The sequence below is a fragment of the Sorex araneus genome, chromosome 6 (genome assembly GCF_027595985.1).
Source record: "Sorex araneus isolate mSorAra2 chromosome 6, mSorAra2.pri, whole genome shotgun sequence".
NCBI classification, from domain to species: domain Eukaryota; kingdom Metazoa; phylum Chordata; class Mammalia; order Eulipotyphla; family Soricidae; genus Sorex; species Sorex araneus.
Window position 1 is genome coordinate 119,135,107 of NC_073307.1, and position 25,873 is coordinate 119,160,979.

Here is a 25,873-nt window from a genome sequence, read left to right on the forward strand (position 1 = left end):
ACATGCACCTAGTTATAAGTGCCCGGAGAAGCTTTACCTACTTAGGTCTTTTGATTCTTTGATTCTTTTTACCCTTTTCTCTTCTTTTCTTTTCTCTTTTCTTCTCTTTTCTCTTTTCTTTTCTTTCTTTCCTTTCCTTTCCTTTTTTCTTTTCTTTTCCTTCCCTTCCCTTCCCTTCCCTTCCCTTCCCTTCCCTTCCCTTCCCTTCCCTTCCCTTCCCTTCCCTTCCCTTCCCTTCCCTTCCCTTCCCTTCCCTTCCCTTCCCTTCCCTTCCCTTCCTTTCCTTTCCTTTCCTTTCCTTTTCTGTTTTCTTTTCTTTTTCTTTTTGGACCATACCCGGCAGCCCTCAGGGCTTACTTACTCCTGACTTTGCACATAAGAATCACTCTTGCTGGGTTCGGGAGACTGGTCAGGGTACCAGGAGTAAATCTGGGTCAGCCGTGAGTAAGGCACGCATCTCACCAGCTGTACTATCTTTCCAGCCCTCTTTGGCTTTCTTTCTAGCAAAATTCTGAGTGTGTTCCTTCTGGACTCCCAAATAGAGGCAGCATACAGAGAATAATAAATATAACTAAACAAGACATCTTAGGTCACGGAGCTGGCCTGGGAAGGAAGGAACTGCCATCTGAAACCCTCTTCTTTCTGCTACGACACTCTGGCAGCATGCAAAGGTATCTCCTGAGGTCTCTGACCTGAGTTTACTCAGTGCCACACAAATCCCATCTCTTACCCTCAGTAATGAAATCTACCTTTTCAGGAACAGCACTGCTGCCTAATGTCCCAATAACATGGTGTTAGAGAAAAGGGATGGATTTGTTCACACATCAGATATTTCCACTTTACAGACAGGGAGAAATAACTTATCACTGGAGGTGGCTCAAAGGGCTGGGTGCATGCTTTGCATGTGGGAGCCCCAAATTTAGTCCCTGGTACAGCATGATTCACTGAGCACTACTGGGTGCATCTACCACATTCACTGTCACTGTTACTGTCATCCTGTTGCTCATCAATTTGCTCAAATGGGCACCAGTAACGTCTCCATTGTGAGACTTGTTACTGTTTTTGCCATATCAAATATGCTATGGGTAGCTTGCCAGGCTCTCCTGTGTGAGCGAGATGCTCTTGGTAACTTGCTGGGCTCTCCGAGAGAGGCGGAGGAAATTGAACCTGGATTGGTCACATGCAAGGCAAATGCCCTACCCACTGGGCATTGCTCCAGCCCATCTACCACATTGATAGCAATAAAATCAATCAATCACAGATCATAAGGGTCAACCACATACCAGGACTGTGGTTTCTGGGGGCAACCATCCTGCCTGAAAGAGCCAATTGAGTAATAAACAGAAATTCATTCACCCAGATTTATACCGGTGCCAGATTTCCAAATACCAGAGTCATCGCCAATGTCCAATCTGCAAACACGAACAGCTGCGTTTTCATAATCAAATGCCAAAGTGATTTAGGAAGAAAAAGGACAAGCAAGAGTTTTATGGGGCCTGGAAATAGGATAATGAGATTTGGAGAGAAAATTCGAAGCCCCAGAGAGCAGGGAAATGTGTCCTCGAGGTCACACGCGGAGCTGTTTCTCAGAGAGGGAGGGGACTGGCCAGGCGGTTTCCCACCCGAGGCGGCACCCCCCATTCCTCCCAGCATCTGTTCTGGAGACCAGCTCTGCACTCAGCCCCCCTCATACTTCACTGTCTGACCTTGGCTCTGGCCTGGGCCTCTGGTTCCACTCAACAGAGAAACAGAGCAGAAGCCTCCTGCCTGCCTGTCCTGCTCCGTGCCCACTGGGGCTAGTGCCTGCCGGTCCCTGGGGTTCTCTCACCGTGAACACACTGTTCCCTGCCCTGGAACTCAGCCTGGGGGGGAGGCACAGACAGAGCTCCTCACCCTCGTGGACAGACTGGGCTTCACAGCATCGGGTTGATAAGAAAAGAAACGTTTGGAAAAGGCGAGAATCCACAGCACACTCCACCAGGCCACGCCCCCCACCCCCGTCCTACCTTCCGGATGCTGGGGAATTTGCCGTCATAACGATAAAACCACCCAAAGGCTAGAGAACAGAGAACAGAGGCCAGAGTGGCGAGATTCCTCGGCTCAATTCGGGGTCCGTGGGCAGCGCAGGGGCAGGGGTCCCGAGGGCCACTGGAGGACCCAACAGCAGAACGGCGCCCTTTGTCCAACTCTCCACTTACCTGCCTCCCCCGAGGGTGTCAAGCACGCCCCCAAGCACTGGGATGCCCCCTGCTGCCTCTCGCCAGGACATTGGCATCCGTGGTCGGTGCCAGGGTCGGTGCCAGTGTGGCAGGAGGAGCTGCTGTAGGCGCCCCCACGAGACCCAGCTGAAAGCCAACCAGGCGCCCCCAGACTCACATGGGGCCTCCCCATTTGTTAAGGAGCTGGGAGGAGACAAAGGGGCTGCTGAGAGCATCATTCAAAACAGGTTGTCCCCCCCGCAGGCAGCCGCAACCTCGGCTTCCGTGTGGGATGGACAGGTGCGGGTCTGCTCGGGGCTGAATGTCTCAGGCAGAGCCTCTCCAAAAGCTCCTTCCGGTCCGGGCCAGAGAAGCCGGAGGTCAAGGGTGCGGACCCCACTCTGCCCGGGGCCAGCGGGATGGCTTAAACCAGTGTCCCTCCACCCTTTTCTAACCGTGGTCCCCTTCTGGCCTGGTTTCCTTCCTTCCCTGCACCCGACTGCCTGGCCCCCTAGTTTCATGCCATGGCCCCCCTGCCCATTGGATGGTCTCCTTGGAATGTCCTGGGAATGGGCCACAGTGAATAAACATTGGCTTAAATCATGACGTGCCCACAACCAACCTGAGTCCCCAAACACAATCCCGAAAGCTACCTGCTGTGCCAAGCCCCCTTATGTGCTGGATCTTGCAGAGCTACAGGGTGTCCTAGGGGACAGGGATACTCGAGAGCACCAAAGGAGCCACTTGGGTTAAGCGGGACTAAATGATCTGACACCTGGAACGTCAGTCCAGCCCCGAGACCTGACCTCAAGGGTTTTTTTTTTTTGGGGGGGGAAGGGGCGTCCACACTGACTGTGCTCAGAAATCACTCCGGGAAGGACTTGGGGGTCGAACGTGAGTTGGCCTTGAGCGAGGCCAGCGCCTTAACCTGCTGGGCTATCTCTCTGGCCCCTGTCCCCGAGGGTTTGCGTGAGGCCTGGAGGGGCTGGCAGGAGGAGGTGTGCAGGGCAAGCAGAGCAGCCAGGAAGGGTGCGAGGCGGGGCGGCAAACCTGCTTTCCCTGCTCCTTTGGGCCTGCGGGCCGGGGCTCCGGCAGTGCTCGAGCGGGCTCACCATCTACCCAGGAAAGAGGAGGAAACTGGTCAGCCCAGAGGAAGAGGAGGGAGCAGGAGGCCAGAGGCACTTCCCGGGATGCAGGGGCCTGTCCCCAGCTTGCTCTGTGAGAGGTCAGGGGTAGGAATAGGGCACAGGAGCCCCGAGACAAGGTTTCTTGCTCTGGGAGGGGACACGCGGTGCTTTCAACCTGGGTGGCCTCGCTGCTCCATCTGTGAAATGGGCAGAGTGCAGGGACTCCTGCTGTGGCGGCTGCCTAAGAACTGCTGGACAGGGCACTCAGTGAAAACGGCGGCGGTGCAGAGCAGCCAACTATCTCATGGGCTTGTCCGGGGTGAAGGAAATGCAGAGAGGCCCCTGCCTGCGTCTTTCCACCCGGGGAGGAAGCCTCAGTGCCCCGATGGAGCTGCACGGCCAGTGACACACAGAGGCGGGGGTCCCAAGGAGGTGACAAGGTCCCAAGGGTGTGTGACAGCACCAGCTTAGGCGGTTCAGAGGACCTGGGTTTTGGCTCAGCCAAGCAATCACCCATTCCAGTGGCTCCCAACCTGCCCTCTGGCCTCCCGGAGCCCCTGACGGTGGCCTGTGAACACGCAGTGAGCTGCTTCTTAGTATTTGCAAGTTTTCCTTAGAACTCGCCCTCTGGCCTGGGGAGAAGCGGGAAGGGAAGTCCTTGGAATGTGGGCTCCACGTATGCGGCCTCAGCCGGGGGGCGTCCGTGCCTTCCTGCTAACAGATGGGCCGACTTAATAAATCACGGGGAACACACATGATTGCTTAGTTGCTTAGCAGGGAAAAAAACTCCGCTTCCACACCATGGGGGCTGACTCACGGAAGAGGGCTCATGGAGGGGGTCCAGGATGGGAAGGGAGGCTGGAAATCTCTCGTTTCTGGCTCTGAGCTTTAATAAACCCCCCCAACATCACTTTAGGAAAGAAGGCCCTTTTTGGGGGCGAGGGGCGAGAAGCGCTTTCTGAAAGTTTATCTTGGACTTGAGGGCTCGGTAGAATGTTGGGGTCCTGCTGGATGGGTCTGATAGCTGGAACCCCTGGGATGGGGGTGGGAAGGGGGCAGGCAGCCACCCTCTTTGTTAGCAGTGGCTTCATTCTGTGGTAAGAGACGATCCAAGCTCTTTCCTATCTATCCAGGGAGTGTGAGATCCACCGACAGGCCTGGATATCGGAGTCAAATATATGGTCCTCCAAGCACCTCCAGGAGTAATTCCTGAGTGCACAGCCAGGAGTAACCCCTGAGCATTGCTGGGTGTGACCCAAAAAGCAAATAAAATAAAATAAAATATAAAAAATAAAAAAATAAAATGGAACCGAGGGCGCTGATGGCGATGGAGGGGAGCTGCCAGCCCAGGCCAGGAGACAGCCATCATCCCCCCCACACTTCACGGGGGTCCCCGAGAAAGCACTTTCATCCTGACAAAGGGAAAGTTCTTGCTCCTTCTATTCAAAGAGTTTCGTGTGTTTCAGAACCCCTCAGTAAGCAGAGAGCTAAAGAAAGGGTTTTCATTGTCTAACGTTCCTGAGGAGCGGTGCGCTCTGATGCCAGGGCCCCGTGTCGAGCACGGACTCAATTGATGAAGATTACTTTCATGAAAAGCAATTAAAATCGATTTCTCTCCTGTGGGAGCTCTGGTTTCACTCGCAAGAGCAAATTAGCTCTCTGAGTAAGACACAGATTATTCTCTAGGAACTGAGCTCCGGTCCCATCCTCAGCTCGCGCCCACGGATCTGGGGGCGGCTGTTGAGAGGGTGCTTTGTCCTGCCTGGGGCCCTGGGCAGATGCTACAGCCCCTGATGCCCTGCACCTGGGAGCTGGACCCGTCCACGTGTTCCCCACAGACCAGGCTGAGGCCCTCGAGTCACCAGTGCTCGGGTTCCAGAGCTATGCGGATTCTATCCGAGGATCCCAAATGGCTCCCACACTGCAGAGCTGGGGAACTTTGGTTCTTGGGCGGGAGATGCACCCCCTTCCCTGCAGTTCCCACATCAGCTGAGCACAGTCGGCTGGCGCAGAACCTGTTCCACACCGAGCACAAATCAGGACTGTTTCCAAGAGGCTGCAAAGGCACAACCAGGCAACCCGGGTGTGACCTCCCCGCAGGCCCCCTACGCTGCCTGGCTCCTGCCCCCTGCACTAGCCCACTCACCAAGCTCACACCCTGGGGGTGTGAGCTGCCCTTGGATGAGCTGTCCTGGGTGTTGGGCTGAGAGGGGGTGGGCAAGGGGGAGCAGTGTGGGAGAGTGTGCTGCCACCGGAGGGCACGGCACAGGGCAGACAAGTGGGGCAGGTGGGGGATGGCACAGGGCAGATAAAGGCGGGCACAGGATGGCTGAGGTTGGCTCCTGGGAGGGCCCTCACTCGTCTCCTCACTCAGATCTGGAAGTGGGGTGACCTGGTCCTGGCCCAGGGACACAGGTCATGGGGCTCTTCTGGGAAGTGCTTGCCCCGAGCCCTTCCAGGTGGCCCCCTGTGATACACCCCTGCACAGGTTCTTCCTCCCATGCCAAAGCGCCTGCCTGTGCCAGGGCGGGGTCTGCCCGCTGGAGGCTGTTTCAGGAGGGAGAAGTTAGTAGCGGGTCCCTAGGCCCACAGACCCCCCCAGATTCCCCCCCAGGCCCTGGCCGGCACCCGGCAGCCCCTCCATGAGGGCAATGATGCCAGAGCACCAGGCATGCTTCACCTGGCGAGGGTGGGGGCGGCAAAGAGGCCAGCACCTCTGCCCGGACCCCTGGCCCTGAGCCCCAGAAGGCGGCAGCCCCCCTCTCGAGCCATGTCACTTACATTTTGGCTTGCGAAGGGGGACGGGGTGCACCTCGGCAGTGACGGTCTTAGGCGAGAGCAGCTGTTCCTTGGAGCCCCAGTCTTCTTCCCACTGCTTCTTAAACTTCTCTTCGTCCTCCACGATCCTGAAATAAGATGCCCACACCTGTGGCTGAAGGAAAGGCCTTTGCAGGCCCCCTTCTGCCTACTGGGGAGCCCCGAGAAGCCAGGACAGGGAACCGAGTCTCGGCATGATCGCCTATGAATGGGGTGGGAGTGCCACCCCGGCACCCTGGTAATGCACAAGTTGCCAAGGTTATGGGCTTTCCTGGGTGAAGGGGCAGCTACAGATACAGGGCAGCCCCCCATCCAGCACCCCTGACCTCACACTGTTTCTCTCTCTCTCACACCACACACACACACACACACACACACACACACACACACACACACACACACACACACACAGACTCACTGTTCCATCTCCTTCCGGTATCGCTCATTTTCCTCGGCTGCCTTCTGGGCAATTTCCTTCTTCCTCCTGAAACACAAAGGCAGACAAGCCTGAGGGCGCCTCGGGGTGAGGCCTGCTCCGAGAAAGGTGCTCCCCAGCACTCCCTTGCTCCCCCCAACGCGAGAACAAAGTCAGAGGGCCCAAAGACTCCTGTGTGGCTTTAGAGGACACGACTGGGTGGATCAGCGTGGGTGCCCTCCACATACCCACCCCCAAAACATGAGAACCACGACAGGCAGGAGACAGATGTGCCCTGCACGACGATGCCAGGCCCCAGCAGGCCATGACACTCATCAGGACTGGGCCTGTGGGCTGGGGACAGGAGGTGGGGACGTGGGGGCTCTTCACAGGGGCTGTCCTGGCTAATACCCCCTGTCTGCAGTTCCCAGGTGAGCACTGTCAACTGGAGTAGAACCTGCCCCCAGCCCAGGGACCGGTGCAGGGGCAGGTTATCACCACAGGCAGAGGGAAAGACCACCCGTGTGTGTTTGTGTTTGACCATCCTGGGGCGTAAGCCCTCTGAGTCTCATCTCCTAGTCTGTCGAATGGGTTAATACCATCCACTTCCCAGAGCTACTGTGAAAATCAGACTGTAGCACTGTAGCACTGTAGCACTGTCATCCTGTTGTTCATCAATGTGCTTGATCGGGCACCAGTAACATCTCCATTGTGAGACTTGTTACTGTTTTTAGCATATCAGATATGCCACGGGTAGCTTGCCAGGCTCTGCCATGTGGGCGGGATACTCTCGGCAGCTTGCCCGGCTCTCCGAGAGGGACGGAGGAATTGAACCCAGCTCGGCTGCGTGTAAGGCAAACGCCCTACCCGTTGTGCTATCGCTCCAGCCCAAAAATCAAACTAAGTGACACCAACGAGGCCCTAACACGATGCCAATCGCAGGGTGGGACCCCAACACAGGCCACTCATTGCTCACTGTGGGTCCCCAGTCTAGTGGAGCCCTAGGCCACGGGAGCCGGAGGTCTTGGATGCCCCCCCCAACCTCCATCAAGCCCACAGGTCTGCAGGTGGGCCTGGATGGGGGGGGGGAGGACGTGGTCTGGGGCCCGGGGGCAGGAAGCAGGCGCTGGAGGGAGCGGGGCTGGGTGTTGGGGCTGCCCCACTCACTGCCGCTCCATCTCCTGCTGCTCCTGCAGGATCTTGTTGGACTCCATGGCCAAGTGTTTCTGCATCAGGAGCTCCTGCCGCTGCAGCTCGCGCTGCCGCACCTCTGCCTGGCGCTCTCGGTCCGTCATGAACAGCTCTCGGCCCTGGCGGGGGTAGACGCGGAGAGGTCCCTTGCTCAGCCCCCAAGGGAACTGTCACCATCTTGGAGACCAAAAGTTGTTTTTTTTTTCCCCAGCATTGTGTCCCACCCCCATCCGTATTGAGTCAGGCAGGGGGTCTCCCGTTCACCCAAACCTCTGCTCCCTTTGCTCAGCTGTATCTTCAGGGAGCAAGGCCCAGAGGCCTTTCCCAGCGACAGAAGCTGGGGCCAGGGGTCAGAGGTCAGAGGTCATCTCCCCCCCCACCCCCATTCTCACTTACAGCTCCAGCCACAATGGAGATGGTCAGGCTGCGGCTACTCTTTAGCACGTTCACAGCCTGGAAGACAAGAAAGAACAAACAGGTGGTCAGTTGGAAGCCTGGCAGAGAGAGCAGAATGTCTCCGAGGCCATGGTCTGGGAGAAGGGCCAGGAAGAGGAAGGCAGAGATGATCGCGGTCAGTGGGTGAGGACCCCCCCACCCCATCGCACCTCTTTGTGGTCCAGGTTGGAGAAGTCGATGCCGTTGACCTCGACGATCTGGTCCCCTGTCTGGTGAAGAAATGCAAAGAGGGTCAATGCGTTTTCTGTCCCTCCATGCCCTCAGCTGGAGCCAGGGGCGGGCAGTAGGTCTTCCCACGGTTCTATCTGAACCCTCCGCAATGTAGTAGAAAACTCTGATGTGACCCTAGGAATGCCCCCAACACCGCTCCATCTCCTATCTGTCACCAGCTGCCAAATATTTCACCATTAGAAGTTCGTTTCTTTGCCTGGATTCATGGTACTTGCTTTAATAAGTCAGTTCTGGAAAAAGAAGCCCCTGGACGTCTCATAGAGCAGAGATGGTTATAGAGTTATAGTAAAGGTTGGTGTTATAGCTTGGTAGCTCACTGATCCCTTACACTGTGCCAGGCAGAATTCTAAGCATATATAACAATCCATTTAGCTTATAATCGTCCCAGAAGGAAGGTTATCTCTCACCCGCCTCTTACAGGAGGGGAAAGTGAAGCATAGAAAAAGGAAGTAATTTGTCTAGAGCAATGGTTAAGAGCTCTGGCATTAAGCTCCTCCTGTGTAAAGTGAGGATAATGACAGTACCTAATTCTCAGCATTCTTCTGCATTTTGAAGGGCTTAGAACAAAGTCTAATCCAGCAAGCACACAATGAATGCTAACTCTCTGACTGTTGTTAGTCTATCCCCAGTGGATTAAAAGCTAAAGACGAGAGCCTCAACTGTCACCGCCTCTGTGAAACCTTCCCTCCGTGGATGAAGAGGAATCAAAAGCCGAAACCTCTCCACCGGCCCTCCCTATCCCAGCCTGACCCCACGTGACACCGGGGCCCCAGCCCGAGCCACTCACCTCCAGCCCCACCTCGGCCGACAGCGAGCCAGGCTTCACGTGGCTGATGAAGATGCCGGGTTTCTGGACGGGGCCGCTGGAAATGCTGCCCACGAGATGGGAAAGGCGGGTGAGCCCTGCTCTGGTACTGTCCTGGTCTCAGTGTCCTGCCCCATACGTGTGTGTGTGTCCAGGTGCTCCAGCCCCTCAGGACACAGCTCACCCGTGAGCACAGGACCAAAGAGTCTCCATTATCTACCGTCCAGCCTCAGTGTCCCACGCAAGCATGCAGACCACCACTTGTATTCCCCATTTCCCCTTGCCCACCATGTTGTATATGCAGTTTCTTCTCTCTTGCTACCTCTTTTCAGGCCTTAAGACTCAAATGTGCACTCATTTGTGGAGTATAAAATAACATCACATGAGGCTGACACCCAAGGACAGTAGATACAAGGGCCAGGGGGATTGCCCCTTAGCTGGAAGCCTGCTTCATGAGTGGAGGGGAGAAGGCAGATGGAATAGAGAAGGGATCACTAAGAAAATGATGGCTGAAGGAACCAGTGGGGATGGGAGATGCATGCTGAAATTAGATAATGGACCAAACATGATGACCTCTCAATGTCTGTGTTGCAAACCATAATGCCCAAAAGTAGAGAGAGAGTATGGGGAATATTGTCTGCCATGGAGGCAGGAGGAGGGTGGGAAAGCGGGGATATACCCAGGATATTGGTGGTGGGGAATGTGCACTGGTGGAGGGATGGGTGTTTGACCATTGTGAGATTGTAACCCAAACATGAAAGCTTGTAACTATCTCACGGTGATTCAATAAAATTTTAAAAATTTTAAAAAAGACTCAAATGCTACATCCTTGTAAGGCTTTCACCAAACTCCTATGTATCTCCCAAGCTTGGCTGCTCCCTTCTCAGTGCTCCAACAACAAGGATGATGCTTGCACCATTATTCTCCCCCTGTCCATCAGACATCACTAATCCATCCCAGCACTTCTATATCAAACATGCATACAGCCTTATCCAGGCTGGATTCTTTTCAAGACTATTCCAGGCAGCCACTACTGGTTGGTGAGAAAGTATTGGCCAGGAAACCTCCCCCTTGGCCCTCCAAATCCCAGAATGTGGCTCCATTACAGCCCTTATCACCCTATGCTATAGCTTGACAGCTGGCCTCTTCCTGAGGCTGTAATCCTGAGCAGGGAGGGACTTTTGATCAATGATGTTTGGCAGAGAAGTATTGGATCAATGCAAAAGAATGGAAAGAATAATCCAAATTGTACTGGCTAATATTAACCTTCCACGAGCCAGCCTTAGTCCTTGTCATCTCCTTCCTCCTTGCAACAACCCAGTAATGTGGGTATTATCGTCCCCATGTTCTAGAGGGAGAAATTGAGGCTCAGCTGCTTTGGTGGCTGGTGTAAGGTTCCCGAGTGTAGAGGTTAAGTGACCGTGTCACAGTGGCCCGAGGTGCTCAAAGAGCCCGGTATGGCCCAGGGCCTGACTGGGATTTCCAGCTGCCTTTTGTTTTGTTTTGTTTTCTGGGTCACACCCAGTGATGCACAGGGGATACTCCTGGCTCTGCACTCAAAAATTCCTCCTGGCGGTGCTCAGGGGACCATATGGGATGCTGGGAATCAAACCTGGGTTGCCGAGTGCAAGGCAAATGCCCTACCTGCTGTGCTATCGCTCCAGCCCCGGCTGCCTTTCAAGGAAACTCATAAGGTAATAAGGGATGAGGGAACTAGGACAGATGACCAGCTGGACAGGCTCCTTTCAGTCTGGGGGAGAGGAGGCGAGAGGAGCACAGGGCCACTCCCAGGGGCCAGCCCCTTGGTGCAGGTATAATGGTTCAGGGCTTGGCCCAGCTACCAAGGCCACACCTCCAGGGGCTGGGGGTCAAGCTCTGGACCTCACACAGACAAGACTCGAGCTTTCCCCGATGAGTTCTTGGTCCTGCTAGAACGGGCCCCTCAGAGGCGTCTTTCTAACCCACAGTGGGAGCCTCCAAGGGGAAAGTGCGCATCAAGAGCCCTCGCCAGTGGACAGGGAGAGGAAGAAGGGGGGAGGCACCCACCTGCAGCCCAGGCCCCGGGTGCCCACCAGGCTGATGAAGACCTTCTTCTCCTTGTTTTCCTGACTCCCAGAGGTCCCGCTGCTCCGCACGCCCTGGCAGAGGGAGAGGACAGGGTTACTGGGGGGAGGGGGCACGGGTGTGCAGGGTGTCCCGGGGGCTCAGGAGACCTCACGGTCATCACCGTTGTGCCCAGAGCTGGTGCTCACACGGGCATGGAGGGGAGCTGTGCTGTCTGGCTGTAAGCCCAGTGCCCCCGAAGCCTCCTGGAGGGGCTCGGGAGCACACCCCCAGGGCCAGCCGCTCCTTCCGGACCAGGCGCCATCCCACCTACACCCCACCCACACCCATCACGGGGGTCCTGGCCCTCACCCCAGATTCCGACACGAACTGGTCCACGTACTGCCACTTGAGAGGCTCGTCAGGGCCGCTGAGGGACAGGGAAAATAGAAGGGGGCTTATTTAGGAGGAGGGTGTGGACAGACCCCAGAGCCAGATCCGTGCCATCTGGAGCCTTCCGCCCCATTGGCCCACCCATCCCAGGATGCTGTACCACCCCCGCCTCCCCCCACCTCCAAAAAGCTCCAGGCTGCAGAGGAGGAGGAGTAAACTCACCTCTTCACAGGGATCAGGCCGATGTCTGTGGGAGAAAGGCCCAGAGGTGAGGACGGTTCCTCGGGCATCCCCCTCAGGAATCAGAGCCCCAGCTGCACCCGCTCCCCCTCATCAGTGACACCCCCACCCCCCACGCCCCACCCTGGCTCACTCACGTCTCACTTTGATGGACACCGTCTTCTTGGTGCGGATCAGGTTGATGACTTCCTCGTGGGTGCAGGAGGAGATGGAATAGCCGTTGATCCGCACAATCTCGTCCCCGACCTTGGCCACAGACAGAGGGAACCAGCGCTGGGTCGGGGGCCTGCCCTCCAGGAAAGGGGGTGAGGCCCTGCCTGCCTTCAGTCTAAACCTCAGTACACCCCCAGGGGCCACGTTGCTGCTGTGATACACGCCCCATCAGCCCGGCACCCGCTACAGGGGATGCTTCCAGCAGCCTGGGCTCCCCGCTGGACAGACGGGGCACTCTGAGGCGGGGCTGATGACTCGGACTCTGTTGCAGCCCTCACTCCGGAGTCCCTCTGAGGGGTGGGAATCCACCAGGTGTGGGAATCTATCAAAAGGGTGACCTTTACCTAGATTCCAGCAGTTGAATCTTTGTCACACCCCTGACCTTTGTATCTTTGTCACACCCCTCCCTGACCAGCAGGCTTCCTGGTCTATTCAGGTGCAACATAACTGGGGGAGGGAGGATTGTTCATGACTGTCACCTGACTCTAGTTTATAACACACACACACACACACACACACACACACACACACACACACACACTGACTCACCTGCAACCCCCCCCATTCTCTCTCTCACACACACCTCATCACTCTCTCACACACACAAACTCACAGGCTCTAGATTATCTATCACACACTATTAACTCACACACTCTAGTTTATCTCTCTTACACACACACTGAGTTTCACACACACATATACACACAGTCTCTATCTTTCACAAACACACAGTTTCTCACAAAGATTAGTTTTTCTCTCTCTCACACACATTGACTCTCAGTTTATCTCACACACGGACTCATTTCTCATTCTCCCTCACACACACTGACTTTCACACACATATCATACACACACATTGTCTCTAGTTTATCTCACAAACACACACACAGTTTCTCACACAGTTTATCTCTCACACACACTGACTCAAGTCTCTCTCTCTCTCTCTCTCTCTCTCTCTCTCTCTCTCTCTCACACACACACACACACACACACACACACACACACACACACACACACGGTTTTCTTCTACTCCATGCAAATGAGATGAGCTTTATTTTAACTCTGCCTCAGCCTGACTCTGTAGTTCTTTTCTAGGGGTGAACACAAGGCAATGACTGAGCATAGGCCACACCCTTGCTCTTACTCCTAGAAGCTGTGTGACCACAGCAAGTCTCTTGACTTGTCTCCTCTGTTTTCCTTGTCTATAAAATGGAGGCGACGCAGAGGTTGCCATGCAAATACAGTAACTGTGTGCGGGCAAAGCTGTCCCTGGACACAGTGAGTGGCCCCCACGCGGTGTTGTCTTCATCACCGGCTGGGTCTGGGCCCTTGGCTCTTGCTGGGATCCCGCTTCTGGGAGCTTTGGCCTCATCACAATGGGAGAGATGAGGGCTACATCACAGATGGATGGATTCATGGTGAGACCACACCCCCTACTGGACACTGCTGGGGTCTCCCTGGAACACCGTGATTCCTCGTGTCCTGACTGTAGGGACACGAGGTGAAACTGAGGCCCAGGGAGATGATGCTTTTGTCCAAGTAATTAGCTACAAAACAGGCACTAGTTCCTGGGCTCCCCCTCCTGCCCCGGCCAGTGAAGATTAGCCAGCTGGCCCCACGCACAGGCAGATCCTCTGGAGATGCTGGTTTATTGGCTTGGGGGCCATTCCCAGTGGAGATCAGAGCTTACTCTTAGCTCTGTGCTCAGAGACCATTCCAGGTGGACCTGGAATACGGGATGCGGGGATTGAACCTGGGCGGGCTGCATGCAAGCTAGCAGCTTGCCCCCGGTGCTATCTCTCCCGCCCATGAAGATGCTGACATAGGTGTTGGGGGAGGGGGTGGGGAACACAGGGCTTGACTCTGTGGGGTGTCAGTGGGGAGCACATAATCAGTTGTTGAAGGGGTCCTCAAGGCCAGCTTCACTTTCTACAACACCCCCCGACTCACCTCACTCATGCCACCCAAGTCCTCCCCGTCTGGGCCCGGACACAGGCCTCAGGGTTCTCAGGGTGCTAACAGGAGAGACCAGGGACTCTGGGAGGGGCAGGGGAAGGCTCTGGAAAGAGCTTTCTAGGTTCCCGGGGAAAAGAGCCAAGTAGCTAACGCCACCCACTTCTCACAAGAAGGGAACCGTATCCTCCCACACCTCTGAGGGCCAACACCCTGTCTTCCCGAGCCCCCGAGTGCTGTCTCTTTCCACCGGGGACTTGTCCAGGCACGGCTGCGGGTCCCTGCCTTCTGTCTGCCCTGTCTGCATCCTCGATGCGGCCAGCGTCCTCAGGTCCCACAGGGAAGCAGAGATAACGCACACATTTCGCCGTTGGGACATCGAGGCACAGACACTCCCTCTCTGTGTGCACAGAATGACTCCTCTCTGGGAGGGGGCAGGGGGAGTGCACTCACCCACAGCCTCTATAGCAGAGGACTGAGAGCAGAGAGCGAGCACGCCTGGCTGGGGTGCTAAGAGTGGGTCCAAGCCCCGGGCCACTGTCCAGCCCCAGTAGGGCCTGCTGTGGTGCCAGGCAGAGTCTGAACCTACTCCTATCCTGACTTCCAGAACCTTCTCCCCATTACTGTCAGGCCCAAGAGGTCGCCCAGAAACCTAACCTCAACACAGTTGATCTCTGTTTGGTCACCACGTATGGTCAATTGAGTCTGACAGGAGTGATCCCTGAGCACAGAGCCAGGAGTGATCCCTAAGCACAGAGCCAGGAGTGATCCCTTAGCATAGAGCCAGGAGTAGTCCCTGAGCACAGAGCCAGGAGTGAGCCCTAATCATAATCAGGAGTGATCCCTAATCATAACCAGGATGATCCCTGAGCACAGAGCCAGGAGTAGTCCCTGAGCATAGAACCAGGAGTGATCCCTAGGTACTGCTGGGTGTGACCCAAATAACAAAAAAAGGAAACCTAATTCCAGACAGGTCAATGTATTCAGCTGTAGCCCTGGAGGTGGGGGAGGTTCCCAAGCTCCTGTGAGAAAGGGTCCCTGTCTCGTTGCTGCAGAGAAGGTGCCGGGGACCCTAGTCACATGGATACACACACACAGACCCTGGCTCAGGTGGCAGGATCCTCTTTCCTCCCCCGCCAGGCTCACAGGGAGCACTGCCAAAGGCGCTTTGTCCCAGGGCCCCGTGAGATGATGACCTGAGGTCAGGGCACACAGAGAGCGGGGCCCGGCGGCCCGAGGAGGCACCCGCCGCTCACGGGCCTGGGAAACCGAGTCTCAGGAACGTGCCCCCCGCCCGGGCTGAGAAGTGTTTGTCTGAGGAGGCAGGCTCGCCCCTGGAAAAAAGAGGGCCTGGGGGACAGCAGAAGAGAAGAGAAGCTCATTATATCTCTCCTCTGGCCGAGTTTCTGGGCTGGAAAATGTGCCGCCCAGGAGAGGAGTAATGAAGAGGCTGAAATTTCAGCCGCTGCCAGCAGCCGTGAGACAGGGATTGAGAACAAAGTCCGTCTGTCAGCTCTGTCCTCGGTATCCTGTACCATAGCCCCTGGGGGCCCCCCAGGACCCCCGCTTGGCATGGAGGATTAGGATGTTGATAATCAGCGCCAGGAGGGGGCAGCTGTGGGGTGGGAGTGGGGGTGCTTTTATCGGGGCATCAGGAACGCAGCCCTCGGCCAGGGCCGCAGGAGAGCTGGCTCCCGGCCCGTCTCTGCTCCACCCCGTCAAAGAGGGACACGTGGGGTGCTGAGGAGAGAGCCCCGGGCTGTGATGTCTGGGGTTCAATCCTGGCTCAGCCACTCATTGGCCAACACTCTACTCATGCCCCTGAGTTCTGTATCAAGTCTGAGAAAGGGGAGAGGGTGGCCCAGGGACTTGCAGAGACGTGGCCGCCAGCACGTGAGGGACCAGAGCTCTGCCTCTCGGCCAACCTGACCCAACCCTCGGCTGCCAGGGACCTCCCCAGCGAGGCTCCTTGATTGTTAGTTCATCATCTCCTTGGAGCTGGCCGGTCTTGTCATCACCCCCATTTTACAGATGGGAAAACCCAGAAACTGGGTGGGGTCATTTAACCAAAAGCCAAGTAACTTGGGAAGAGCAAAGGCAGGACAGTCTGATCCCGGAGTCTCTGCTCTGAAGCCCTGCGTGCCCCCCCCCCCGGGGGGAGGTTCCCTTTTCCATTCCAGTTTAGGACTGTGCACTCCACACAGTGGGGTTGGGGGGGGGGCGGTGGGGGAGAGAGGGGCGTGTCACGGCAGCAGCTGGGAGCCAGGCTCCAAGTAAGAATAGGGGGGGCTGGTCCCCAGGACCCCAGCCCAGGCCTGAGGAACACCTGTCAGCATGAGGCGCGTTTCCCACCACCCCGCCCAGGCTCGGCTAGACCAAGGGAGCATGTCAGAGGAGCCTGAGAATGGGGGGTGAGGAGCCAGGAAGCCAGCCCCCTCCCCACACTGCCCCCAGCCCCAGCCACCCGACTGCGGCTTCCTCACCTGGAGCCCAACGCTGTCTGCCTGCCCGCCCTTGATGAGGTGGGAGATGAAGAGGCCACAGCCGAACTCCAGCCCCCCGCGCACGCTGAGGCCCAGGCCGTCGGGGTGCAGGCGGTCCAGACGCACCTCCTTCAGCTTCCTGCCGCGGTATGAGAGGGGGCTCAGGCTCGGTCCACTCCTGAGACGACGCCTGTCCACCCCAGGGTGTCCCCTACCTCCCGCCATGCCACCCCCCCTCCACCCCGGCCGCACCCGCCCCACTCCTGGCCTGGTGGTGTGTGTGGGGGGGGGGCGCCTGGCACACCTGGAGCGCCGGGGGGTGAGCTGGTCGTACTCCACCTGGTGCTTCAGCGGGATCAGAGGCCGGATGGCATCGAACAGTGGCAGGCGGTTGGGCTCGTTGATGACCAGCTTCAGGTCCCCCACCAGCACGACCACGTCCATGGTCCTGTCAAGACACAGCGACACGCAACTTTGGCCTCTAAGGTAACTCCCAAGGTTGCCAGTGCACTGGTCTGGGGCTGGGCCCACCCTCTTCCGGGCCCAGGCCTGGGAATGGAGGAGACACCAGAAAATCCTGAGCTCCCAACTCGGGGCTGCTGGCCCCAAAGGGGGGGGGCGTCTTGTCTCCTGGAAGCCTCGAAAGGCGAGCACCTAAGATCAGGCCAGGATCCCAACAGCTGCGCCTGGATCCCCGCCCAGGATCTTTCCAAAGAGGACCCCTCCGGGTAGGGGGCTGGCTGGGGCCCTTCTCACGCCCGAGGCTCCCTCCCTGGTGTGCCCACTCGGCTCCTCAGTCCCTCCTTCCCGAGGTCGTGCCCACACTTGCCCCTCACAGTTGGGACCCCGGGAGTCCCTGACCCACGTGCCTAGCCACATGCTTGCTCTCGTGCAATCTTTTCTAAACCTCAGTTTCTCCCCCTCAGAACCCCCATGAAGGCCCCACTGTCCAGTAGGCCTGGAGCTGGTCATCCCTTCTCTCGGACTGGCTCGAGAACCGCTGTCGGCTCGAGACTGCCTATGGCCCCTGTGTGCCCCGACTTCTGTCCCCACCGCCCCTTTTGCACTCTGTGCTTTCACACCCCTGCCCCTGTGGGAGACTGATGGCTCCTCTCTGGACATCCCCCCTGAGCCTCCCGACCCTGGTATGGAGGCCTCCTGGTGAGCCCCTGCACAAGTGGAGGAGGACATTCCTGGCCGCTAGGGCAGTTCCGTTAGAGTTCGGTGTGCTTCTGGTATCTGAGCCGCCAGGACTACTTCCGTCCCCCCGCGAGCCGCGGTAGGGAAGGAAGGAAGCAGAACTTATTCCATTCAAGAGTCCACCTAGTGGTGCCCAGCGGGTGTCCAGAAGCTGATAAGCACATGCTGAATGGGTCCCAAAGCAGGTGGGAGACGGGTGACACAGCGCTGGCGCCAGCAGGCCTCTCTCAAACCCAGCTGCCCACTGCCAGCACTGGACTGTGATCACCCTCCGGGCCGTGCCAGGCTGTCTTGCTCTCCCCCGTGGCCCTGTCCCCAGCACGGGGTCACACACGGAGCATTTGTGAATGGTGGGTGCAAGGATTCCCTGGAGCACGGGCTACCTGCCTCCCCGTGCTCCCTGTGACAAAAGTCCTCTGGCCCTCCCAGCTGCCAACAATCCACGGCAGATCCCCCGGAGGACAGAGGCAGGGGTGGCTTTTGGGGGGCTGAGCCCCCAACACTCACTGGTGGTAGATCCGCAGCACGTCATAGAGATAATCCTTCTCGGCGTCATTTTCAATCAGAAAATCCACCTGGAAAACCCATAGGCAGAATTACAGCTCCTTCCAGCAGACTCCCGGGAGTTGGGGGCACTTCAGGGCCCTCCCGGTAGGACAGGCTGGTGGGGTCAGCCCTTGAGGTGGCAGGACAAGTCTTATCCTGAGCCGGGGATGGGCAGCAAACAGGGACACCAGTGCCTGTCCTCACTGTGGCCCTCCACACCACTCCCCCACAACTCACTGATAGGGGGGACAAGGCTAGAGTTTGCCCTCGGTGTGGGAGACCCCCCCCACCCCTTACCTGATAGCCGCTGTAGTGCCGGACCACGGCCCTCAGGAAGGATTTCGGCCAATCACTCGCATAGCACATCCCCCCCTTCACCACTGGGCGCCCCCCATAGCTTCTGGGTCACCAGCGACGGCCCCGCCCTTCCTCGACCTGGCTTAAGCTGCGCTGGTCAGACTTCTGTCCACTAGTCCCCTCCGTCCCCTCCTTAGGCCCCACATGCCACCCCTCCCCGCCCCCCAGGCCACAGGAGGGGAGAATCAGGTTACATCATTGCAACTTTGCTGACGTCAGCGGCTGCGCCTCTAAGGCCAGGGTCAGGAGCTGTTTCATTTGCACCTGGATCCCAGGGGTGCTGGTGAATCCAGAGCCCCAGATTCCAGGCCCTGCCGCAGCTCAGTGTACAGCTCCAGTGAGTGTGTCCTGGCCCCTCTCAGGTTCAGGGCGGAGTGGGAGGGCTCCGAGGAGGCCTGAGGCATGGCTGGGTCAGGCCCATCACTTGTGGCTCCGGCTTGTGTGGGTACAGCAGGTTCCCCAACCCGCCTTTCTTTCTGTCCCTGCCTCACTGCTGGGCCCAGCACCGCCAGAAATTTGGGGACAGGGCATCTGCTTTCACGGGTGGCATGCTGAACTCTGATATATCCAGGGGGGCACAGCCCGGCTGCTCTCTGCCCTTGCCCTGGCAGTGTGAGAGGGTATAGGGGGCTGTGCCCACAGGCCGGGGATACCCATATATGGAATCTGAGCAGAGGAAAAGTCTGGCCTGCCTCTATACCCTGAGTCGGAAATATCCGTGTAGATGGGGTCATAGCACCTGTTTGCATGACTTCTCTGTGCTCAACACAAAACCCATCCCCCAGCCCCTTAAGTTGACTTATCACAACCCACCTTCACCTCCTGCCACTCTTCCTGCCCCGCCTTCCAGTGCTCCCCACAGGTCACTCTGCTCCAGACTCAGGGTCTCGGCACCGGCTGGTCCCCCTGCCCAGTGATCCATCCCAACGCACATGGCGTGTCCCCTTCTGTGCTCATCCACCAGCCAGAACCTTCCTTCATCTTCTGAGATGCTCTAGTTCGTCCCTGATGGCCAATTTTTAGGAAGGGAGGCTGGGGATGGGGAGTGGGGGCGCAGGGCAGCACCACTGACTTGCTTACGTCTGTGCTCAGGGATCACTCCCTGCAATGCTCAGCCTTAATATGTGCCATGGGGGGTGGGGTGGGAGGTGATGGGAGGGAACCTGGGGACACTGGTGCTGAGAAGTGTACACTGGTGGAGGGATGGGTGTTGGAACACTGTATGACTGAAACCTAATCACGAACAGCTTTGTAATGCTCTATCTCAAAGTGATCCAATAAAAATGAAATAAAATAAAAATATGTGGTGGAAAATGGGCACTGGTGGAGAGATGGGCACTCGACCACTGTATGACTGAAACACAAACACGAAAGTTTGTAAGTCTGTAACTGAACCTCACTGGCGATTCACTAACAAAAAATTAAAAATAAAATATATGGTGCTGGGGATCGAACCCGGGTTGGATGCATGGGAGAGAAATGCCTTAATTCCTGGACTATCTCTTCAGCTCCTCTCTCCATTCTGTTGTGGGGTGACAGAAAACCCCAGAGGGCAAGGCTGAGGTCTATCTGCTCAAAATTCCTTGGACTGGCGGGTGGGAAGTGGTCCATACGTGCGTATGGAATGGACATGTCCCCTGTGCTGCCTGGTATACCCCCACAACCAGACGGGAGGCAGGGGGTCAAGGACAGGAGTAAGGCGGCTGTGTTCACAGCGTCCTTGGCCTGGCCTCTCTCCCCCATGTTTTTCTCCCCAGTCACCCCACCACACAGGCCGATATTCTCACGCCCTTTCACAGATGAGGAAACGGAGGACCAGAGAAATTAAGTCAATGCCCCTCGTGGTCCCTTAGCTAATCAGACTGTGAGGACAGAGGTCTGCGTCCACCTAGGCCCAAAGCCCATGCTCCTCCTGTGACCCTGACATGTGAGTTAGACCTCCCAGGGCCCCCCCAAAGGCCAAACTTTCAGACCCTCTGCTCTCAAGAGGCTGCTCTCAGGTCTGTCTCCATCTCTCCCCTTGGGCTGGGCCCCCCTTGAGCCAGAGCCCTGACTACCCGCATGAGCACTGGATATTTGGTTCTCTTCTCGAGTGGCAGAGGCCCCTCGGCTCTGGCCGGGGTGAGGATGTCCAGGGCAAAGGCTCCGGGGTTCATTCCAGACGTGGGTGGTGATATGGGACAAAGGAGAGGGGAGGAACCCGGGCATGGCCTGGAGCTCTCCCTCACCCAGCCCTGCAGAAACGTCCCTCCCAGTCCTGTGGGCAGCCTCCAGTGCTGGGCCCTGCGTCTCCAGGCCCAGACCATAACCCACTTCCTCTCAGTGTCCTGCCGGGACAGCCTCACTGTCGACTCCTCGTCCCAACATCACCCGTGAGCTCTCCTGCCACCTTCCTCCACTTCTCATCTCCGCTCTGCCCTTCCCACTGGCTCCTGTCCACGGTGTCCTGGGTGGGTCACTGGTCACGGTCCCGCAGCCCCTTCCTCCAACACATGGGCACCTCCTGTCTTTGCTCAGAACTTCCTTTCCACCTCTGAACAGCTGACTCCTCAAGTAACAGTTATCTCTATGCCTCTGCAGCGGGGAAAACATGCCTGGTTTGTGAAAAATACTCCTCCAACAGGGAGAGATGGCGGGGGGATGGCTCAGAGGCTGGATCTTGCAGTTTATTCCATCCCCTGGTACCACACAGTCCCCTGAGCACCACTGGAAGTGACCCTGAGCACTGTGCTGGGAATAGTCCCCAAGCACCATTGGGTGTGGCCCCCTCAAAAAATATGAGTCGAAGTGAGAAATCAAAGTGGAGGCATTGTAGGAACCATGACTGTTCCCCGGTTGAAAGTGCTCAGAGATGCTCAGGGATGAGAGCTGTGTTCTCTGGGCGCCTCTGAGTGGGCACGGGGCCTCCTGCAATTCCAGAGGGATTAATAATTTTTAAAAATTATCCACGAGCTTAATAATTGTTAAGTGCTCAGCACAGTGTCTGATAAGGAGTCAGCATTGTGAGTTCAATCAAGTTCGGCTAACCATAAATGAGTATGAATTCCATGTTCTCTGTGTTTGGTGCCTGTGGTCCCTCCAGATGCTGGTGGTACAAAGGGATGCAGGCACACCTCTGCCCAGAGGCCCACCCAGCGGGGGCCGGCCTGACGTCACTCTTAGAGGACCCTTTATCTGTTCCAGAGCAGGGAGTCCTGCTACCCCGCTGGTGCCGGTGGAACCAGTCTCCTCCTACAGTTTCTCCTGCCCGACAGGCTGGTCCTTATTTTTGTTTTAGGAGCAGGCACCCCGGCTCCATCTATCTAACCGAGCTGTTTTCCAAGGTGGCCTCCTCAGTCCCTTGAGGGTGGAAGCCCTGTTTGCAACCCAGGCCTCACCGAGGCAGATCTCCAGCACAGACGTCCCTGGACACGAGACTCGACCATCACAATCCTTTTCTGCTCATCTCTGCTTGAAGGTCCAGAAGGCCACTGAGCCGGAACCATGCCAGGGAATTCTTGGTTTCCACCCCTCTCATCCCCATTTCACCTGCTCCTCCTCTCCCTACCTCTGACCCTCACTCTTGCTGCTCCTCGAGACACACACACACACACACACACACACACACACACACACACACACACACACGGAGTCCATCAGCCACACCTGATGGGTCTACCTGTTCCCAGCCCCCACCTGAGCCCTGGGTAGCTGCAGGAGCCACAGGCTGGTCGGCCTCATTGTTCCCTCTCTAGCCTCAGCCTGAGGGCTGTTGTCACCAACATCTGTTCGAAAGGTAAACTGGCCACGCCATGCCCCAACTAGACAAGGCCTCACCACACTCAGAACAGAAGAGTCCACTCGGCCCCCACCAGCCCTCTGAGTCACTCTGGCCTCCCTAGCCATCCTTACTCCAGGCTTCTGGGCTATTCCTGAGAAAGGCAGGCACGCGGAGCCTCGAACCTTCACACTGCTCTTCACTCTTCCGTGCCTGTCCCCATGATGCCCTCCCTCACTTCTTCTGGCTCTCTGCTCAGGTACCAGCTCTCCAGAAAGTCTGAGGGCTACTCCTGGCTCTGTGCTGGGAGCGGGGAGGTAACTCCCAGTGGTGCTGGGGGGACCACGTGGTACTGTGGATTGAGCCAGGGTTAGCTGCATGCAAAGCTTTGACCCCTACGTTATCTCTCTGGTCACTCATCCCAGTTGATTTTTTTTTCATGCCTTTATCACAACTTGGCCTTACCTGATACTTGTATTGGTTTACTGGCCAACTGCCTTTCCCGCTAGAAAGTGTATTTTGTGAGAACAGATATTCTGTTTCCTTACTCACTGGGCAATATTTGGCCCAGAGTTATTGCATGTCTGAATCAATGAATCAATGAAGGACTGATTCGCAATGTCCCTCGAAGGCAGGGGTTCTCTCTGATCTTATTTACCCAGTCGCACCACCCCACCCCCTCACCCCGAGATGCCTGGCCTGGGCAGGGTTCACTCTGGAGCCTCATAAATGCACAAGTGCTGAACAGACAAGAAAAACATTTTTGAGCAAATGAGTAACCAAGGTCCTGCCATCTGCAGCTGTCGTTTCTTGAGACTATTTCCTCCCTCCGCCTGTCCTCTGCTGCTGTAGCTGCCGTGACTGGGGGTCCCACACACTGGGTGACAGTGCATCATAGGCAGCCAGCTTTGTGGTGGTGCTGCTGGCACACACAGGGGACGCTGTGGGGGCTGAGGTCCATGCCTGCATGGCAAATGCTCTACTCTGAGCCCCGGCCATAGAGCTGGGCAGGTTTCATTACAAATACTGCTTCTCTGGGGGGAGAAGTCTTCATCTCTGATGGCCCCCTCCCCTCCGCTCGGTGCCTAGACCCGAGCATGTTACCAGGGAGGGCATGCAAGTGCTGCTGGGGGCCGCGGGGAAATGGTACACGTGCCAAGGAGCAGATGCTGAATGCTGGATGCTCTGGAGCCATCGCTGGAACCCGTGGCTGGTGTCCCACGCCCTTTGGAGCCCGCACTTAAAAATCTCATTTAGTCCTAACTGCCCCAGGAGGTGAACACTGCCAACCTCTTCTCACAGCTAAGGAGACCAGAGCTGGGAGAGATGAAGGGCTCGTCCATGTGAATGACTGGGTTGAGATCGGACCCCAGTTCTAACTGCACATAACAGACCACAGTGGACACTTGGTGGGGACCCACTAAGCGACAGGGGCATTTTCTCCCTACACACCTATACAGCTCACCCAGCACGCACATTAAACTCACTAGTTTAATTGTCATCTTCATTCAACAAAGGAGAGAACGCAGGCACAGAGAGGTTCGTAACTTGCTAAAGGTCACGCAGCACTTTCCAAGACAACACACCACCTTCATTGCCATCCCTAACAAGTGAGGATTTCTCCTACAGACTCTTCCCAAGGAAGGGATTTATTCTGATGCACTAAAGAAGATGTGTCTGGAAAGCAAGATAGCCAGCCTGTGTATCTCCACTTTCATCTTCTGAGGTTTCTTCCTTTCTCCCCAGGCCCTCGCAATCTCCTCTCTGGGAGAGGAAGAGTGGGGAGCTGCTTCCTTGGAAATAGCAGGGCACAAAGTCCACCCCGGCCTCGCCCAGCACTGTGCCAGCCCCGTCTGCACACGGCGTTACTAGGTAATAACCTGAGATGAGGAAGAGAGGGCAGTGGAAACAGAGAGCCAGGCCCCTTGGAGCCTCCTGGGGCAGAGAAACAGGAGAGAAGCCGGAGCCAGGCTGACACCCATCCCTGCCACCCAGAATGCAATTCTCTCCAAAGAAGCAAAGAGCAGTTCTCTCCACCGGCAGGAAACAAGAGGCCCTGGCCTGACTTTCCATGCAGGGGACAGAAAAGTGAAATTCAAGCCTGAGTTGGGGAGGGAAATGGGGGGACAGGAGGGGGGGGGACACACGCTCCCTCAAAGTGGGCTGCCTGAAACCACCAGTCTCCTCAGCAGCCGAAACGTCTCCCCTTACAACTCCATGGAACAGGACGCGCCCTGAACTCTGCCCAGCGCTGGCCTCGCTGTGTCAGTTTACCAGCCTGTAAACTCCAGCTGAACCCCAGTTCTCTCTCACCCCTGCAATGCCCACGGCTCCATTGAGAGGCTTCTGCCAGGATGAGCTACCTCCTCAAACCCAACCCCCCGCACTCAGCACCCGTGTGTGTGTGTGTGTGTGTGTGTGTGTGTGTGTGTGTGTGTGAGAGAGAGAGAGAGAGAGAGAGAGAGAGAGAGAGAGAGAGAGAGAGAGAGAGAGAGGGTGTGAGGGTGTGTGTGAGGGTGTATGGCATTTATGTGTGAGTGTGAGCTTCCAGGTTGTGCCAGGAGGTACAGGACCGCGACCCCCAGCTCCCCTTCCTACCACACCTCCCCTCTCAGACACGACCCCCACCCTCTCCACCTGCTCCAACAGCCTTAAGCTGGAGGGATATCAGGAGATGGGGGGTGGGGATCTTGTCCACTTTGGGCCATCTCGGAGAACCGTCCCGTCCCAGCCCTGGCCCAAGCCGGGAGCACTCCCCAGCCCCTGGAGGGCAGAAAGAGGAAGCCGCTAGCCGCTTTCAGGAGTTCACTTCTATCTGCCATCCCCACACTTGCAGCTAGTCCCCTTTTCCAGGCCCATCCCCGCCAGGAGCCACAGGATCCTCGGGGGAGACACCCAAAGCTCAAGGTCCACTGGGAAAGGAAGGAGGAGCCCCCAAGGGTGTCCATGTCCCCCATCCCCCCGCCTGGGACTCTGGGGTCCTGGGAGCATGGTGTGGGGTGGTGGGCTAGCAGCTCTGACCTTGTGCCGGAATTCTCGAGCCACCTTCCGGTCCATGGCTGGGCCGGATCGAGCAGCGCCGCTGCACAACTCACTCCTCCTCGGGTGCTGGGGCTATCGAAGCCGGCAGTAGCGACAACCGTGACGGACAGGCCCCGCGGCGGGGGAGGTGGGGCGGGGCCTGGGGCGGGGCGGGGCCTATGGGATAGGAGGCGGGGCCTGGGTCGGGGCAGGGCCTATGGGCGGGGGAGGAGCCCGGGTAGGGGCGGAGCCTGTGAGGCGGGAGGCACGTCTCAGGAATCTCAGAGCATCCCTGGGGACACACACCTGTTCTCGCTCCGCTCCCGGCAAAGCTAATGAACCAGAATGTGTGTCATTCCGGTGGTTGCACTCAGGCTGATGCTCCTTTGGGGATGTTCTCAAACACACGCGAGTGGCATGGGGAGGA

General features: G+C 57.1%; 1 protein-coding gene across 1 annotated transcript in view; it reads right to left on the reverse strand.

The window, feature by feature from the left end:
- USH1C (USH1 protein network component harmonin) overlaps positions 1-25,580 on the reverse strand; it is a 42,001-nt gene extending 16,421 nt beyond the window's left edge. The window contains exons 1-15 of the mRNA XM_004621664.2: positions 25,447-25,580; positions 18,273-18,340; positions 16,870-17,013; positions 16,566-16,704; positions 12,054-12,162; positions 11,899-11,923; positions 11,656-11,713; positions 11,287-11,378; positions 9,223-9,307; positions 8,354-8,413; positions 8,145-8,201; positions 7,725-7,867; positions 6,561-6,626; positions 6,107-6,231; positions 2,007-2,056 (exon numbers count right to left, since the gene is read on the reverse strand). Coding sequence (XP_004621721.2) covers positions 2,007-2,056; positions 6,107-6,231; positions 6,561-6,626; positions 7,725-7,867; positions 8,145-8,201; positions 8,354-8,413; positions 9,223-9,307; positions 11,287-11,378; positions 11,656-11,713; positions 11,899-11,923; positions 12,054-12,162; positions 16,566-16,704; positions 16,870-17,013; positions 18,273-18,340; positions 25,447-25,482 — 1,257 coding nt within the window. The 5' untranslated portion in view covers positions 25,483-25,580. The remainder of the gene's footprint in view (positions 1-2,006; positions 2,057-6,106; positions 6,232-6,560; positions 6,627-7,724; positions 7,868-8,144; positions 8,202-8,353; positions 8,414-9,222; positions 9,308-11,286; positions 11,379-11,655; positions 11,714-11,898; positions 11,924-12,053; positions 12,163-16,565; positions 16,705-16,869; positions 17,014-18,272; positions 18,341-25,446) is intronic.
- Between the last annotated feature and the right edge of the window lie 293 nt (positions 25,581-25,873).